The 17,097-nt window shown below is 43.1% G+C and overlaps 1 protein-coding gene across 1 annotated transcript; it reads left to right on the forward strand.

Annotated features, from left to right (window-relative positions):
• The first annotated feature begins 1,769 nt into the window (after positions 1-1,769).
• Positions 1,770-6,721, forward strand: LOC129377594 (transcription factor Sox-9-A-like). The gene is made up of 3 exons (XM_055057655.1): positions 1,770-2,537; positions 3,622-3,872; positions 4,563-6,721. The coding sequence occupies exons 1-3, from the start codon at positions 2,098-2,100 to the stop codon at positions 5,357-5,359; spliced, it is 1,488 nt and encodes a 495-aa protein (XP_054913630.1). The 5' UTR covers positions 1,770-2,097; the 3' UTR covers positions 5,360-6,721.
• The last annotated feature ends 10,376 nt before the right edge of the window (positions 6,722-17,097 follow it).

Below are 17,097 nucleotides of genomic sequence, written 5' to 3' on the forward strand. Positions count from 1 at the left end.
AGTCCAAATTCCAGGGGCACCCTCAATAGGAGGACGAGGGGGGGCATGGGCCCTCTTAAAAAATGCTGGCCACCACTCTGGGGTTCAGAGAATTATATTCATGTCATAGAAAGTTTATTAGAAACTGCTCTGGGTTTGTTCAAATATCAAATATGAAGGACACAGAGACAAAAAAGAAAGAGAGAAAGATGAGGGAAGAGGGAAAAAACCCTAGAAGTTTGCTTATACACCTGCCAAAAGAGAGACAACCAAACAACATACACTTAGATAATAATATCACTGAAAAGTTGTTCCATTCCAGCTATTCTAGGTTAAAGCAAAGTAACCAAATGAAAAAAATGATCCGGTTCTGGGCAGAAACCGAGCGAACAAGCAGCAGCAGTCCAAAGATGAAGACCTTTCGGAATTCCACAGAGCTACTGATCAGGACCTCTTCACCACAAACCGACAGAGTTCGACTCCTATTAAAGCTACATTTCAGCGGCTCAGAACTTCCATCCCTGGACTTGCAACCCTCCCAGTTAAAGCTGCAGTTTGTTTGCAGGTTCAACCTTCTACATTCAAAGCCCCGAGTTTCGGTGCCAAAGATTTAGCTGGCAGGCAGCGTGGAAAGCAGTACAAATTAGCACCAGTGTGACCAATTACAATATTATAATGCTGCTTACACATGTAGGCGGCAGTAAAACTAAAATACTGTGAAAGTATTTTAGTATTGCCTACGGCGCCCTGCCAGAAACACAGATTATTCTTTTTTTTTTTTTTTTTTTTTGGCTTTAATAACACTTTGAACAGAAAAAATATGTACTAAACGGGGAAAGGGGAGTAAAAAAATGCAGTAAGCACCTTTTTTATGGGTTTAAAGTCAGGTCATTGGAAGCAAAGTTTCAGGTACATGTGTAATTCCGCAATGGACGTAAACGTGTAATCCAATGTAACTGGACTATGTTCAGCGCTCTGAGATAAAAATCCATTCAGTGCAGAAAAGAAGAAGGAAAAAAAAAAAGGAAAGGTAAAAGCAAGGGGAAGTTGAGGAGTCAGCAAATTGAATAGAATCCACAATTCAGTGGATTATTGCGCTGCTGGAAATGAGATGAGCGGCACAAATCAGAAGCTGATGCTTGACAGCAACTGTTGCTCTGCAGCCGCCCTCCCTCACTTCCCCTCCCTCCCTCACTTCCCCTCCCTCCCTCACTTCCCCTCCCTCCCTCACTTACTCTCCCTCCCTTTCCTTTGCTTACCTTTTCTGCACCACTGTCTCCCCCTACTGGTCACCATTTGCAACTGAGTGCAGTGCGAGTCACTAAAAAGAACAAGACGTGAAAAAGTTGATGAAAAATAAAATCTATTTATGGCTACTTCTTTTGCCAAACACTTTATAGTATCAAGAGAAGCATTTACTTATATTTGTTGATTTCTCTCTCTCTCTCTCTTTCTCTCTCTCTGTCTCTCTCTGTCTCTCTCTCTCTCTCTCTCTGTCTTTTCAATTTGGCTTTGTTTTACAGTGCACAAGTGTTAAACACGCTGCCGATCTGATTTTAAAGGAAATGTTGGGAAATCAAACATCACGCATTGTGTGTTTACGTTCAACACAAATTTGTGCGTTCGGAGCTGAAACAAAAAAAAAAAAAAAAACCGTACAGGGATCAAATTCCCTCACGTCTACGTCACACGAGAGCCAATCAGCTTCGGGATTCCCCCCCACCGCCTCCACTCCCCCGTAACGATGAGCAGGTTATAAAGCCAGCACGCGCTTTTAGCAGGTCAAAAGCACAGGAGAGCGCCGCGAGGATTTTGTACATCGGGACCAGAGAGGACCAGCTTCACCTCCTTTCAGCCCGGCTGGCTCCAAACTCTGCACGAGCGGCTCCAACTGCGGCGTGAAGCAGCTCAGAATCACTTTCTTTTTTTTTTTTTTTTTGGTGCAAAAAGTTTTTTTATGTGCTTAGGAAACTGATTTAGGTTTTTTTCTTTTTCTTGTGCTTTTTGTTTTGCAAAGAAAACTTCAAAAAAGAAGGGGGGGAAAAAAAGACTTCCTCCCACCCCTTCCACCCCCTCCTTGAATTTCACGCGTAATTTGGGCACCGCTCGGTTTTGCGCATGAATCTCCTCGATCCCTACCTGAAGATGACGGAGGAACAAGACAAGTGTCTCTCTGACGCCCCGAGCCCGAGCATGTCCGAGGACTCGGCGGGCTCCCCGTGCCCGTCCGGCTCCGGGTCCGACGCCGAGAACATGCGGCCGTCGGAGAACGCGCTGCGGCGCGCGGACGCGGCGCTGCTGGCCGACTTCAAGAAGGACGAGGACGACAAGTTCCCCGCGTGCATCCGCGAGGCCGTGTCCCAGGTGCTCAAGGGCTACGACTGGACTCTCGTGCCAATGCCCGTGCGCGTGAACGGATCTACCAAGAACAAGCCGCACGTGAAGAGGCCGATGAACGCCTTCATGGTGTGGGCGCAGGCGGCGCGGAGGAAGCTGGCGGACCAGTACCCGCACCTCCACAACGCGGAGCTGAGCAAGACGCTGGGCAAGCTGTGGAGGTGAGTGGAGGATCCCGGTTTCCAGGGACGACTCTAGAGGGTTTTGCTAGGGGCATAAAAGGGGGCCACCAATAATGTAAGGGTGGCTCCCCAAAACCAAAATCCAGTAAAACTGTTATTATGTATTAAATGTAGATTTAAACAGGGTTCTTTCTTAGGGTAATCTGTAAATTGATGTATGAAAGCACCACAGTTCAGCTGATTATTTGACCGCTTGTTAGCATAAAAGTTTGTTGTCCACCATTTTAATATATTGAAAGTCTAAATTATGATCCAACTATGTGATCCTGGTATCTGCTGAGGGTGGGGCCAGGAGTCAGTGACAAAAATGTAATAATAAGGGGCTCCATAAAGTACAAAAGAAGGAATATTCATATAAATAGTTAAATAACTAATTGTTTCAATGAAAGTATTTCCTGTGTCTGCTTAAATTCATGCATTGAAAAAAATATTCATGCAAGACTGCCTGGACAGAGGAGCAGTTAGCACACCCCACTCCTTTATATATATATATATATATATATATATATATATATATATATATATATATATATATATATATATATATGCATTCTGGAATTAATCTTTGAGAACCTTTTCTAGTTTCTACTTCTTGGTCTACCCAAAACCTGCTGAAATGTTCAAAATCAAACTTCAAATTAAAGTGTTCTGTAAACACAAATAACATGCCCAGTTTACATCCTTATAAACTTGTTGTCATTTTTGCATGGTATAAATCTGAAACTAACAACCCCCCCCCCCCAAAAAAAAAAACAGAAGAAGCCTCTATGAGTTAAATTTATTTGTTTAATTAATCGATTTCTGCCAGTCTTTGTTTATACCTTACTAAACATGCCACCTTTAAATCCATCAGTCATTCTTTGATACCCGCAAAATATATATGTTTGCATCAATATAAATCAAAGTAAAATTTTAGTTTTGATGTGCCACCCTATATTTATCATCCCCCCCACCCCCAAACGATCCTTGGGGCCCCTTTGAAAAACTTTCTGGGTACACCCCTGTTCATTGTGCATTGCTGGCAGATTGAAACCGTTTTATTCACTACCCCTTTCGCCCACAGACTTCTCAACGAAGGTGAGAAGCGGCCGTTCGTGGAAGAGGCCGAGAGGCTCCGGGTGCAGCACAAGAAGGACCACCCGGACTACAAGTACCAGCCCCGGCGACGGAAGTCGGTGAAGAACGGCCAGAGCGAGACGGAGGACGGCGGCGAGCAGACGCACATCTCCACCAACGCCATCTTCAAAGCTCTCCAACAGGCCGACTCCCCCGCCTCCAGCATGGGAGAGGTGCACTCCCCCGCCGAGCACTCAGGTGAGGAGAGCAAGCTCACCGCAACGGAGGACGCAACCCTAGATCATTTTAGTGATCAACCAATCGGCTATTCTGATGATTAATCAAAAAACAAAATGACGCGTTCGCAAGATTCATCATTGAACAAGTTTAGCATTTTTTTATGGAATGTTAGAAATACATTAAAAAATGCAAATAAACTTTTTTTTTTTTGCCTAGAACATAATATCTTGAGATTCCTTTAGTAAACCTGAATAAGGGTGAAGCCAAAACTTGAGGAGCCTGAAGCATATTTACCAAAAAATGCAAAATGTATATATATTTGTACATTTTTGGCTTAATTCCTGCTCTGACTGTTTTGGGTTTTTTTCACCAAATGGCGTTTTTTTTTTTTTTTAGTCTGAATACTTTGATTAGTTAAGTTTTCGATGATTATTTCAATTATTGGTTAATGACAATTAATCTAATTAATGCCTATTATTTCTTGGTTTTGGATCTGTTTTTTTTACCTTATGACCATTCTTTGAGTCTGTTTATTCCAATTAACGATTAATCAATCCCTGAACTAGTTGACGATCTCAATAATCAATTAATCTGATTAATCATTTCAGCCCTATTACTATTTTCTGTTAGTTCTGATGGAAAAACTACAAACTCCATCACTCATTCAGCTTAAACAAACATTTTCTCCTTTATTCTCTAACCCTGCAGGCTCACAGGGTCCCCCCACCCCTCCCACCACCCCTAAGACCGATGCCAGCTCGGGTAAGATGGACCTGAAGCGCGAGGCGGGGCTCCGCGCTCTGCCTGACGGCAATGTCGGGCGCCAGCTGAACATCGACTTCCGGGACGTGGACATCGGCGAGCTGAGCAGCGACGTCATCTCCCACATCGAGACCTTTGACGTCAACGAGTTTGACCAGTACCTCCCGCCCAACGGCCACCCAGGGCCCGTCGGCGCCACTCCGGTCAGCTACAGCGGCAGCTACAGCATAAGCGGCGGGGCGCCGCTCAGCCCGCAGCCGGCCTGGATGTCTAAAAGCCAGAACCAGCAGGGACAGCAGCAGATCACCCTCACCACGTTGGGCGGCGGCGGAGGCTCGGACGCTGCCCAGGCGCAGCACAGGACCCAGATCAAGACGGAGCAGCTGAGCCCGAGTCACTACAGCGAGCAGCAGGGTTCCCCGCAGCACGTCCCCTACAGCCCCTTCAGCATGCAGCACTACAGCCCCCCGTCCGCCTACCCGGCCATCTCCAGGCCGCAACAGTACTCCGAATACTCCGAGCACCAGGGGGGAGGCGCCTCCTACTACAGCCACGCGGGGGCCGGGCCGGGGGCGGGTCAGGGCTCCAGTCTGTACTCGACTTTCAGCTACATGGGCAGCCCCAACCAGAGGCCCATGTACACGCCCATCACCGACAACGCCGGGGTGCCGTCCATCCCACAGGGCAGCCCGCAGCAGCACTGGGAGCAGGCTCCGGTTTACACCCAGCTAACCCGACCCTGAGCTCAAACTTACACAAAAACACACACACACACACACAGAGAAATGGGGAAAGAAAGCGGAGGGGAGAGGGTCCTTCCCCTCGAATCAGACTTGAATTCTAAGAGGAGCGCTGGACTTTGGGGTGGCCTCACATAGTGCCTTGCGTATTTTATCACAATAGAACCGTATATATTTTTAGAGACTGAAGAGAATCCTCTGTGAGGATTTTTATGAATTGTTAATATTATGTATGTTTGTAGCCCAGAGGGAGGGTTGGGGAGGTCGAGGTCATGCTGTTGGAAGCTGGGTCAGAACCTGACGTTGTGGTTCCGTCACCAGCGGATTTATTTTTTTGGGGGGGGTTTCCTCTCGGATCGTACTTTGTCGTGGCCTTTGGAGCGGCTGTTATGCAACACAAAAGAAAGACTTGCGATCCCGATGCTGTGCCGACTCACTGAGGGAGACCGCAGCCCCTTCCACCATCCGTGCCTTGATGTTTGTACTCTTTTTTTTTCTTTTCTTTTTTTTGTCAGAAACCCTTTGTACGTTTTCCCGCCGCGGCCACAGCTGAGATTGCAATTAAGCGCCCCGTGGCGAGTGTTTGACAGCGACAGGAAGTCACCTTTAACCCCTATGGGTGTCCCCTCCACCCCACTCTGTTCCCCCACAGCATGCTGGTGTCCTCAAGTCCCCCCCAATCAGTCAAATCCAGTTTAACATTTTTATTTATTTATTTGCTAGTGTTAACTTTATTTCAAAGTAATTATTTTGCATATTATTCTTATAACTAATGAATTGTCTTTTGTGATGTAGACAGCATAGAACTTCCCCCCACTTTTTGTCTTTTGTTTTGCAAAACTTAGACAAAACGGTACATGCTGTAATTTTTGTTGTTGTTTATTTATCTTGCGTTATAAATTTCTATTTCGATGCACAGCCCCGACCCCTCCTCCTCCTGTGCATCACAAGTAGTTTGTTTTATAGTTTTGTGCAGTTTCTTTTGAGTTTGACTCAAAACAATGGCTGAAAGAACTGGAAAATAATTTCTCCTATAAATATATTTACTCTGTTCCCATTTGGCTCTTTAGTTCGTTGGGTCACCGGGACCGCTCATCCTTTCCATTCTGCAGGTCGTTTTCTTTTTTTTTTTTTTCCCCTCATGATGATCGGCTGCTGCCCGATCCTGTCTTCCTGTTTGTTTTTTTGTTTTTTTTGTTTCCTGCGATGTCTCTCATGTATTTCTAATGTCTTTAAGATATCTTTTTGTATATGGATTTGCAATAAAAAACAAAAATCTATTAAACAAAGAAGTCTACTTTTTTCCCCCCACCACCATCATGGATGTCAAGCAGGAATATTTGCCTTAATGTTTAGTTTGTCTTTATTTTTTTTTTTTGGAAGCCGTGATGCGTTTCCCCGTTTTCTGTCGCTTTTCTCACTCTTTTTCCTTTCACCTGGAAACTACAGTGGATCATCAGGCAACTCAACATTGTTGTATTTTGGGATGTTTGTTGGTTTTGCTCCATTTATTTGATGAGGGGAAAAAAATCAAATATTGAGACAATATTTGTGTTTTACAATGCCATCGGCCCAATTATTGGTGCCCAGTTGTAAACTGTATCACTCCCTTTGACCTAATAGCACAACATATATTCTGTCTTCCAACATTTCACAAGGCTGTACCATGCAGAATGACCTTTGACCCTTTCTAGACCGTTCTGAGTCCACATGTTTTGCTCTTTGCAGCTCCAAAACAGAGACGCTCACAACTGGGATTGAACCGGTACTCGATATCACCCGTCTTTGGTTTACGAAGAAAGGCAATGATCCAAATAATTTGTCAAAATCCAGAACATTTGAGTTGCCTAGTCAAAGTACGGACCTACATCCAACAGAGCAATGGCCATGACTGACTTATGTTAAAACATTTACCAGAACTTTCCTAAGTTTCAGTGTTGACTAAAACGAATCTGCTCAACATGGGAGAGTCAACATTTAAATAAGCTTTGGAAAAAAAAAATGTCCTCAGAAAACAATTCCCAGCTCCACGGGCTGTCACTCCACCCTACACCGCCGCATGTCATTGCATCAGCAATGACCTCAGAGAATGATGAGAGCGACATTTCTATCTTGACCCTCCCTGCTCTGCTCTGCTCTCAGCCAGGCCCTGCCATGCCCCCGCGGCTCAAACAATGGTGTGCTCCTTAATTGTCAGCCGTATCAAGCCGAAGCAGCCGTCTGGGAGGCTATCAGGTGATGACCGGCGCGGTGGGCAGCAGCCGGTGTTGTCACAGGGAGCATTTGACGTCACAGCAGCCGTGCCTCTGCAATTAGTTCTGGTTCAGTACCAGGCGGGCAGCATTGTCAACCACAATCAGTATCGTCTTAGAGCCTGCAACTGGACAAAAGCTGTTCATTAAGACTTTGCAGGGCTCCAAATTAGAACTACATGTTCTGCGTATTGCCAGAGGTAGCTGCTATCAAACCATCTTGATCTTAGGAGATTATCTGAGAGTCGCAGGACAGCGGCACTCGCAGGCTGTAGTTGCTGACCTCTGTTTTACTCTAACCGTGGAAACTACAACTCATCAACCTTAGTTGATCTTAATTAGATTGGAGACCCGAGGGAGCAGAAGTGGTTAGGCCATCTGATCAAGAACCCATACAGGAGAGTTTGTAGTTACTGGAGGAGACGAAGAGGCAAAACTCTTCAATAAATCCTTTCATGCCGGGTAAAACTTTAGGATGTTGAGGAATGAGCTTAGGTGTGTTGCTGGGGAGGAGGATGCCTGGGATTTCCTAGTAGAAGTGCAACCTTTGCAACGTGATTTCAGAAAAGAGCAGAGTTGATAGATGAACTGCCCTGACTCATCATTCAGGTTGGGTTTTAAGCCAAACATCAATACGCCAGATGCAAAAAAAAATTTCTGGCAAAAAGTTTCCAGAATATCCATGTCTTGCTTCATTTGTGGACCTTTTTAGTTGTTTTTCTCCATCGTTCACATCTTTGAGAGCTTTTACGTCAAACGACTCAGACTGGATTCTTTAGCTGTGAGTCGAGTGTCTGCCAGTCCCTACAATGGAGTGAACAAACTGTGACAGGGAAATGCAGATCGGCAAGTAGAGCATGCTGTCTTTTCCTCAGTCCACGACTGTCTCTGGTTGCTCATCTGGTCCAGTTAACATCTTTCTGCCTATCGCAGGCCACTGTGTCAGACTTCACACCAAATCTTCCCTATTGACACCAGGCTGCAGCTGAAGGAGAGTCTGTGCTGGGCACTGAAATCACCTCAACTGTATGCAACACCATGCCCCATAGCAAGGATTCACCGAACTCTGTGTGGAAGCCTGTCCAAGTCCTGGCAAAACCAGAGTGGGCTGGTGTGGGAGTCGGAAGCTGCACCTTGTTTAGGTTGACTACAAATTATTGGAGATGGGTAAAACTTTGTTTTTAATCTCTTCTCTTCAATGTACATTGTCTTATCAAGATTGATAGATTGAATGAGCCAGCAGAAGAAAAGTATCTATACGATAAAATTTCAGCGCTTGATCAATCATTCTTTAGGACAGTCTTTGCTACATTCTTCCTAGATACTTATCTCATATTTACAGAGTAATTATCTGTCGAAACATCATTGGCTTACAGTGCTGCCACAACAAACCAACAATAGTGAATACCCACCAATTGTACTCAACCACTTTCAGTCTGTATGCTGTCCCACTTGTCTCAAAACAACTACAACTATTTGATGCTTTGTGACATGTTTACACCTCTTCAAGGTAAGTTCCATGGTTCAGGTTCAGGACTGAAAGCTTGGAAAGTGATGAAGAAAAGGGATCAAAGTAAGTAAGGGTGCACCGATATATCGACCTGTCGATGAATCAGCCCTGGTTTCCTTCATTTTGGGAGCTCGCCTGACACTCACAATGCTCAGCCAATCGTGTCCACTTATCTTCTTTACTTTGGGTAAAGTAAAATAAAGCCTCTTCTGCTCTGACGTGAGAGAGGTTTGGCTGATAGGCCGGCCCACCAGCTCACGTCTGCACTTTTGCACGTGACAATAGTCACGTCACTGCTGCTAACTCAGTAACTTTCATACGATAGTCAAAAAAAAAAAAAACAGAATTCCAGGCTTCTTAAAGATCACTTACCAGTGATTGGCCATAAAACGCTAATCGGCGTATCTCTAGATCGATAGCATCTCAGCAGGATAACCCCTAAATCAAAAATCTACATTTCCCTTTTTTTTTTTTTTTTGCAAGCAAAGCATTGACCATTAAACTCCAATTCCTGCTTCAGAATCTATGTGAGTAGAGCACATACTCATCCTCTGCAACGATTTGTTTTTGCTGTTCTTCTGACAACACTGGGCTGTTCTGTGAACCCCGCCTTCATTGCATGAAGTAACGAATATTTGTCAGAAAGATGATGCAGCAAGCTGGAGCGCTGCTAAAGCTGAAGCTCTATTGATCACGTCAGTCACCAGGAGCTGGAGCTCACGCTCCTTTAATGATGTGACTGCCTTCTGTGGAAGACATCCACGAGAAGCATGTCATCTGTCCCCCGGCTTGTTACCGTCATGTGAATCCTGCGAGCGGCTGATGGCTTTTTCAGACGACGACGTCTCGCAGCAGCAGCTCCACATTCCCTTCTGTCTGGCGTCGTTTCGTTTACCCCATTATCCCACCTGCTCCTGAAAAACAATTAGATAAACTCCAAAAATGTAATGCAGTCCCTTGCTTTTTCCTGACTGGAAAAAAAAAAAAAAACAACTGAAGCTGCTGACTTTCTAAGCCTTGTGAATCCTTCTATAACTTGGGGCTTTCTCACCTACAAGAGGAGGTTTAAGCGGAACAGCAGAATAATGTCCATAAAGTTTGTGAAAATATTTCTTCGGCGATTAAAAAGTTTCTTTTGGCAGATTTTGGACGCAGGAGACAACTCGCTCCGTTCGCGGAGGATTAAAGGCAACCGTTCCCTAAATTAGGCTGGAACACCAAACAACATAGATGTAACACGACGCATGTGCATTCGCACGACTAAACAAATGTCTTAAAAACTACTTCAAGAAATAAAACACTTTACAAATGGTACGCAGAGTTCTTCTGTCTGTAGTTTGGCTTCACTGCAAAGTGATTTCACTAGTGTGATTTAACAAAATAGAGAATGAGTTATTAGCTTAGGCCCTTTGCTGCTTAAGAAATGTTCTCTGAAGCCAGAGTACTGCTGCTAAGATGTGGGACCAGGGTAATCAACAAGAATGAAATAAAATGTATGTGAATCAGAAACCGGTTGAGAGACAGATGATATCAGAATCGTTCAAAAATCCTGAGTCCAGTTTGAAGGTCCTACAATGAACTGAGGAGTTGTGCAGTTCCACCAGGTGTTTGCTAATTGCTACTGGCTAGTCTGTGGAGCCGAGTGGGAGGGAGCATCATCCTCGAAGGCGGGGCTAGGTCCACCCAGACAGTTTTGCACAGCTGAATGGTTGCCACTAAAGGATTTCTCAAACATGGCAACTCTCCAGGTATGTTTTGATGAGGGAATGAGATTATAACATGATGTAAAGTTCCAAAAGATTTACATTATTCTGCCCCTTTAAGAAACAGTTCAAATAAAAAATCTATTCTTACTTTCAGGAAATACATTTCTCGAGGCTCATTTCTGAACTTAATAATATGTTATGGGAATGGCTGTTCTTGGTTATATGACAATAAAATAGCACTTTATTTTCATTTTTAGTGGTCAACAATGATATTGTAACATTTCTTTTGGAGTTCTTTGGGTTTAGTGTTAAGTTAGCTCTGATTTCAATGCAACTCGATAGCGACGTTTGAATTTGTTGTGAAGTTAAACAATTCATAAAGTGATATAAGACTAGAGCAATTATTACTAGATATGATGAGAATGGATTGCTGAGCAACTTTTGCCTTTTTGAGCCAGAACATCAACTTTGGTTAAACTTTGTAGACCTGAAACTCTGGTCTACAAGAGTTTCTGTTCTACAAGAGTTACATTTGTACAAATCCACGTGCAAATGTAATAATAATAATAATCCATAACCAGACACCCGTTCGTTTAGCAATTTAAATCTATGTGAAGACTTTTTTTTTCTAAATATAGTCATTGCTTTCTAACACTTACAAATGACAAAACCTGTTTTAAGATATCCCCCTGTCATAAGCGAGGTTGTAAGGCCACACTCCATTAGCAGTCATACGCCGCAAAGTGAGTCTTGGCCCTGTAACAGTGCAGCCATTAGGCTCGTCAACCTTCAGAAAATGGAGTGTTCATGAGCTCCCTCCAATAAGTACGAAAACATTCTGCCACCTAACACATAATACACATTATAGGAACATGGCGTTTGGTCCTCCCAACACCCTGGCATCGCTCACTGTTTCCCTTCCTTGACCTTTGCAAGGTGCCAGCCGTGTGAAACCAAAGCAAAGGGGTTTACCCACCTAGGCGGCTCCCGCCTTCTCCACAGATACGACACAAAAAGGTTCAAAAAGTGCAACATTCCGACTCTGGAAAACAACCCTGAAAAAAATGTCACGGTTGCTGAGCGAAGTAAACCTCAAATGGCAAAATTGTCATGTAGAACTCAGAGTATATTGCCATTATGTTGAGTGAAAGTTAGAAAGCTGGCTAGTTTTTATACAGACGTGTTTAAAATCTGGCCAGAGTTAGGAAAAGAGAAATACACTAAGCTCCACTGCTACTACAGTCATAATGAATCAGAATATACATCCTGCTCATTTGTTATTAAAAATACTTTTGGAAAATACCAATCTTAGTCATATGCCATTTAGGCCACATTTCTATTTTTAATAAAACTAGTTTTTTTTTACCGGTCTGATGTAATATTCTAATTTTAAATGTCATGCTTTCGTTAACTCTTAAATAAATAAAGGCTTTCAAATATCCATCTGTGCAAATTAATCTTTATAAGAAGCTTCACTCTGTGATTAATTTCCTAAAATAAACAGATTTTTCAAAGGGTCTGTAAATAAAACTCAAATGTAAAAAAAATAAATAAAAATGTCTGAATACTTAATTATCATGCTACCATATGCAGACACTCTGTCTACACTGTTGAAGATTCACTTAACTTTACATACTTAGTGCTTGGGATTGCTCACGCCATGGGTGTTAGACATGTGGAAAATATATATATATTTTTACTTTCACCACAGATAAAAGTAAAAAAAAAATGTTTTATTTAGTTTTTCTAAATGAAGCATTTAGTTTTATGTAGAAAAACTAAATATCAGGCTATCATAACGTCTGAAAAAGAAAAGGGAAAAAACAAGTGAGACGGGCAGAAAGAAACATAACCTGCAATCTCAAAACCCACAGGAATTTTTCATTTTAATAAATAATACCCATATAATTTATGCATTTATATGGTGCTTGGTGTGTCCACGAGCACCATATAAAGCGTCAGTAAATGTAGACAGCAGGACAGTTGCTTAAGTCAAAACGTCGAGGCGGTCAACAGACAGCAAAATGCTCCTGAACAAGCTGTAAAGCACACTGAAGGTCACCAGAGGAACGTGCAGCCACTCCAAATGGAAAGCATTATTAAGAGTCAGGTAGCGGCGAAAACAAAGCTGGATTGGGCTGAAGAGAAGCAGGCATTAGACTCTGGATGATTGGATGAAAGTGATATTCGGTGATGACTCACCAATCCGCATTGGTCTAGGAGATAATGCCAAAAGCGCTGCTCGTGCAAGAAAGTCCCGAGAACCGTGCAGCGATGACTGCTTGAAGAAAACAAACAGTCAGCGGCGATAAGCGAGCAGCGTGTCAGGCGAAAGGCAAGGAGAAGATGGAAGTCATTACCTCAGCGGAGTTAATGTGCAGGTGGATGCTCAGTGTCTGGCACGCTTTCCTCATTATTTCAAGTGAACGGTGGTTTGAAGATGAAATCATTTTTGCAATAATGGTAATTCATGTTGCAACCATCGGAATGTTGCTCGAGGAGAGGAAAATAAGCTCGATGTGCGCTTCATGACTCGGCCGGCAACCCTCACGCTGATTTCCCATGGGACGTTTAAATGCTTACATCCAGCCCCACCCCGGGTCCAGACGGCACTCTGAGTTCGCTGTAGTTTACCAACACCGGCTGCTTTCCCCTTATATTTTGAGTCAAACCAGAGAGAGAATAAAAAACTAAATGTATATTCACTACTCCATCCATCCGTCCGTCTGTCCGTCCGTCCATCCATCCATCCATTTTCAGTGCACCCTTGTCCCTTTGCGGGGTTTTGAGGGGTGCTGGTGCGCATCTCCAGTTAACGTTCCAGGCAAGAGGCAGGGTCACCCTGCAAAGGTCACCAGTCTGTCGCAGGCCATATTCACTAATCATTTAATTTTTTGAAGCTTTTAGCAGGTGATAACCAATTTAGCCAATTCATTTATTCGCCCCCCCCCCCCCCTTGAAGTCTATAAAACAGAAGTTTATCAATTTATGGCAAAAAAAATGATTTAGCATTGCAGTTTGAACTTTTCTTGAAGTGAAAAGCAAAATGAATGTGGGTAGCATTCAGATCTTCAGGGGCTTTCTGCATAGACTGTTAGCCTAGAAGTTTAATATTTATTTCTTGAGAATGCGCATATTGTTAAATTTGATGCCACATTTTTTCCAATTAGAAATGAATTTAACTGACTTGTGTTTGATTAATTTATGTCTGTTATTTTTCAACATTTAAAACTGAAAGGAACTGTCACATGCACTTTGTAAAAGGGCACAGTTTAATCCTCATACTTACCATGGCTACAACTTGCTCACAAATACATCTAGTCTAATCAATAATCAGTGATTTCTTTTGAGATTAGTCAGTTCAGCTTGCCCCTCCTACATCTCCCAGATTCGTCCAAATACAAAGAGCAGGAGTTTCTTAAAGGGACAGAGGCAAGTAAGGGCCAATTATCAGTGATTGCTCTTAAACTTGGCCGACCAAATCTGGCTGGGGGCCCTCAAATTGAATCCCGCTCGAAGCCCCGGAACATCTTGGACTAGCCCTGGTCACGTCTAAAAGTGAGATTTTTTTTTAAATTGAGTCAGAATGGACAGTGTTGCGGATCCAAGTATTTCTTGTCTCAAGTTGTCTTCGTCTTGTACCGTCTGGCGCTCGGCGCGGAGGCTTTGCAGTGACCGTGGGGGTTCGGGATCGGCCGAAAACCGGCGAAGACTCGACAACACCAGAGGTCGTAAATGTCGAAAATATTGCAAGGAGAAAGGGAGAAGAAAATATTTCTCTTCTCAACCAACGTTGATAGATTTTGTTTTATTGTCACACATTACTCTTGCTGAAAAACACATGCTTTCATAAAATCATTTAACAAAATTGTGCCTTTATAGCTTTAATTAACTGATAATGTGCTGTGAAAGAACAACTAGTTCTCTGTTCTTCACCCTCTTCTCTCTGCTACATCAAACAGTTATTGGGAGTAATTCTCAGAACAGCAGAGCCAGCCTTTCCTTCCCTCCGTCCCTCCATCTGGTCGCAGCGTGTCGAACCTCCCGGCACGGCCGACAGATAAGCCCGTGTGATGGATTGCTAGCGTCACCCGTCCAAAGCTCTCCTTATCTGTCAACGCAGAGCTGATGCTTCGTGTGGTGACTCCGCACGCCTGGGAGCTCCTGTTGTTTGCGTGAATCAGCATTTCTCTTCGCCCGCTGCGCTCCAGAAACACGAAACCCTTGCAGGTTACTCTTCCTCTAGTTTCTATCGCAAATGTGAAGAGCTTTCAGAACATTATCTTCCCTTTGATGACAGTGGCAAATGACGTTTCGCAAAATTATTTTCACCTGTTTTGTAATAATAATGGGAAAAAAAAAACGGATTAAATTTGACGGGAAAAAAAAAAAAAGAAGAAAGATCAAAACATGTATTAGTCAATATTTCTACAGTTGCATTTTTTTTACTCCAACTTTCTCAGGTGTCCCTGGTAACGCGGAGTGGTCCTCCAGGGGGACGTGACCCTCGCTTTGTGAAACTATATTTTTTTTCTCTGGATAAAGTTTTGGTGCTAAAAAAGCAACAAAAATAAGACAGCAAGCAGAGAGAGAATGAGGAGGGAGACGAGCAGAGGAAAAAGTGTCCGCCTTGACCGAGAGCTGGAGAGAAAGTATCAACCGGATCAATGCGGGAGCTTTGAGCAATGCCAACACAAGAACACGAACATGCTCTGGTTGGAAACACTCCGTTGAAGCTCAGGCTGCAAGTTTAGAGTAGAGGGAAGGTGACGCCCCTAGACAAAATATGTCCAATAAAATGTTTATGATGGCACAACAAAAATACAGTAATTAATTAATTAATCAAATAATTTTACATACATCTGTTTGAGGTTTTATTTGATTCCTGGAAATTGTGAGTTTAGGAAACCTCCATGCGAATAAATTATTATCATTTGTCCTGTTCACAATTCAAACATTTTCTTGTACAATAAAAAAAATAGAAAACATTGTCTATTAAAAATAGTGAAAAAAAGCTACAGAATGTAAAACACCTTATAAATATATTGAAATATATATCTACAAAAATAGGAAAATAGTAATACATATCAAAAAATAAAAATATCTGTGTCCTCATTGAAGTAAATTCCTTTATGGTTTTGTATGACCTGAAAAGCATTCTCTGGGAGCACCAGCATTTTTCCAGGGGTGGTCACGAGCCCCCTGTGCTCCCCCTCTTGGGAGCGCCACTGGACATTCAGTATTTTACAGCTTTTTAGAGCTTCTTCTTCATTAACAGCCATGTCTTTAGCTCAGTCCATCTTCCCATCAGGTATGACCAGCTAACACGCCCCTGCCGAGGAAAAAGTATCCCTGACAGCACCATTCTGCCACCAACATGTCTCACAAAGGCTCATTGAGTGGCGTCAGTTTTCCTACCACAAACAGTCTAAAAAGTCTTAAATATATTTAAGTTTGTGGCTTGAAAGTGAGAAAGCGTGGGGTATGAATAGCAGGGCTAGTTGATGTAGATCTACATTTTTCTTCCATTCCAGTCCATGGGAGAGCTCCATTGTGACCCATAAAGTGCATTCAAGTTACAATAAATACATGAACTTTGACTGTGCCAAACAATGGTAGCTCTCCATTTACCCCATTCCCTTCCTCCGCACCCCCGTTTCTTTTTCTGCTCACAGCTGCCCGTTTCCATGGCGTCCAGGGACTCCCTTTTTTCTCCAGCTTGCTGCTGGGTATAAACGCTACGAGAGAAATAAATAAATAAATAAATAAAATGTCCGAGCTAGTTTTCCACACTGATGCACAGTTTCCTCCCCGACCAGAAGTGGCTTTTTTTTGTGGAGTGGGCCAGGATGCTTTGAGGCACTCGCTCAAACACTCCAAGCAAACGGACACAAAGGAAAAAAATGCAATCAAGAAGGGAAAGAGAGGGAGGAGGGGAACAAAAAGAAGCATTCGAGGGAAAAAAAAAAACGTTTGCATCCTACCGGAGCGTTCTGTGCGTTTGTGCGCTCGTAACTACCGATGTGCTCCACACTGGAGAGCATTGACAACAGTGGGTCAGAGTCGTGCTGTAAAAGCTGCCCCAGAGGGCAATAAAAGCCAACTCTCGCTCTGCATATAATTTTTCCTGTTTTTTTTTTTTTTTTGTTGTTTTTTGCCCTTTGGCTAAATTAGTAAAAAAAAAAAAAAGAAAAAGAAAAAAGAAAGAAACTAAAAGGAACAATGCAGCCTCTCCATTGTTTTTAATAACGAGTCGATTCTCAAAGTGCTGTC

The sequence above is a fragment of the Poeciliopsis prolifica genome, unplaced genomic scaffold (assembly GCF_027474105.1).
Source record: "Poeciliopsis prolifica strain line A6 unplaced genomic scaffold, Auburn_PproV2 SCAFFOLD048, whole genome shotgun sequence".
In the NCBI taxonomy this organism is placed as follows: domain Eukaryota; kingdom Metazoa; phylum Chordata; class Actinopteri; order Cyprinodontiformes; family Poeciliidae; genus Poeciliopsis; species Poeciliopsis prolifica.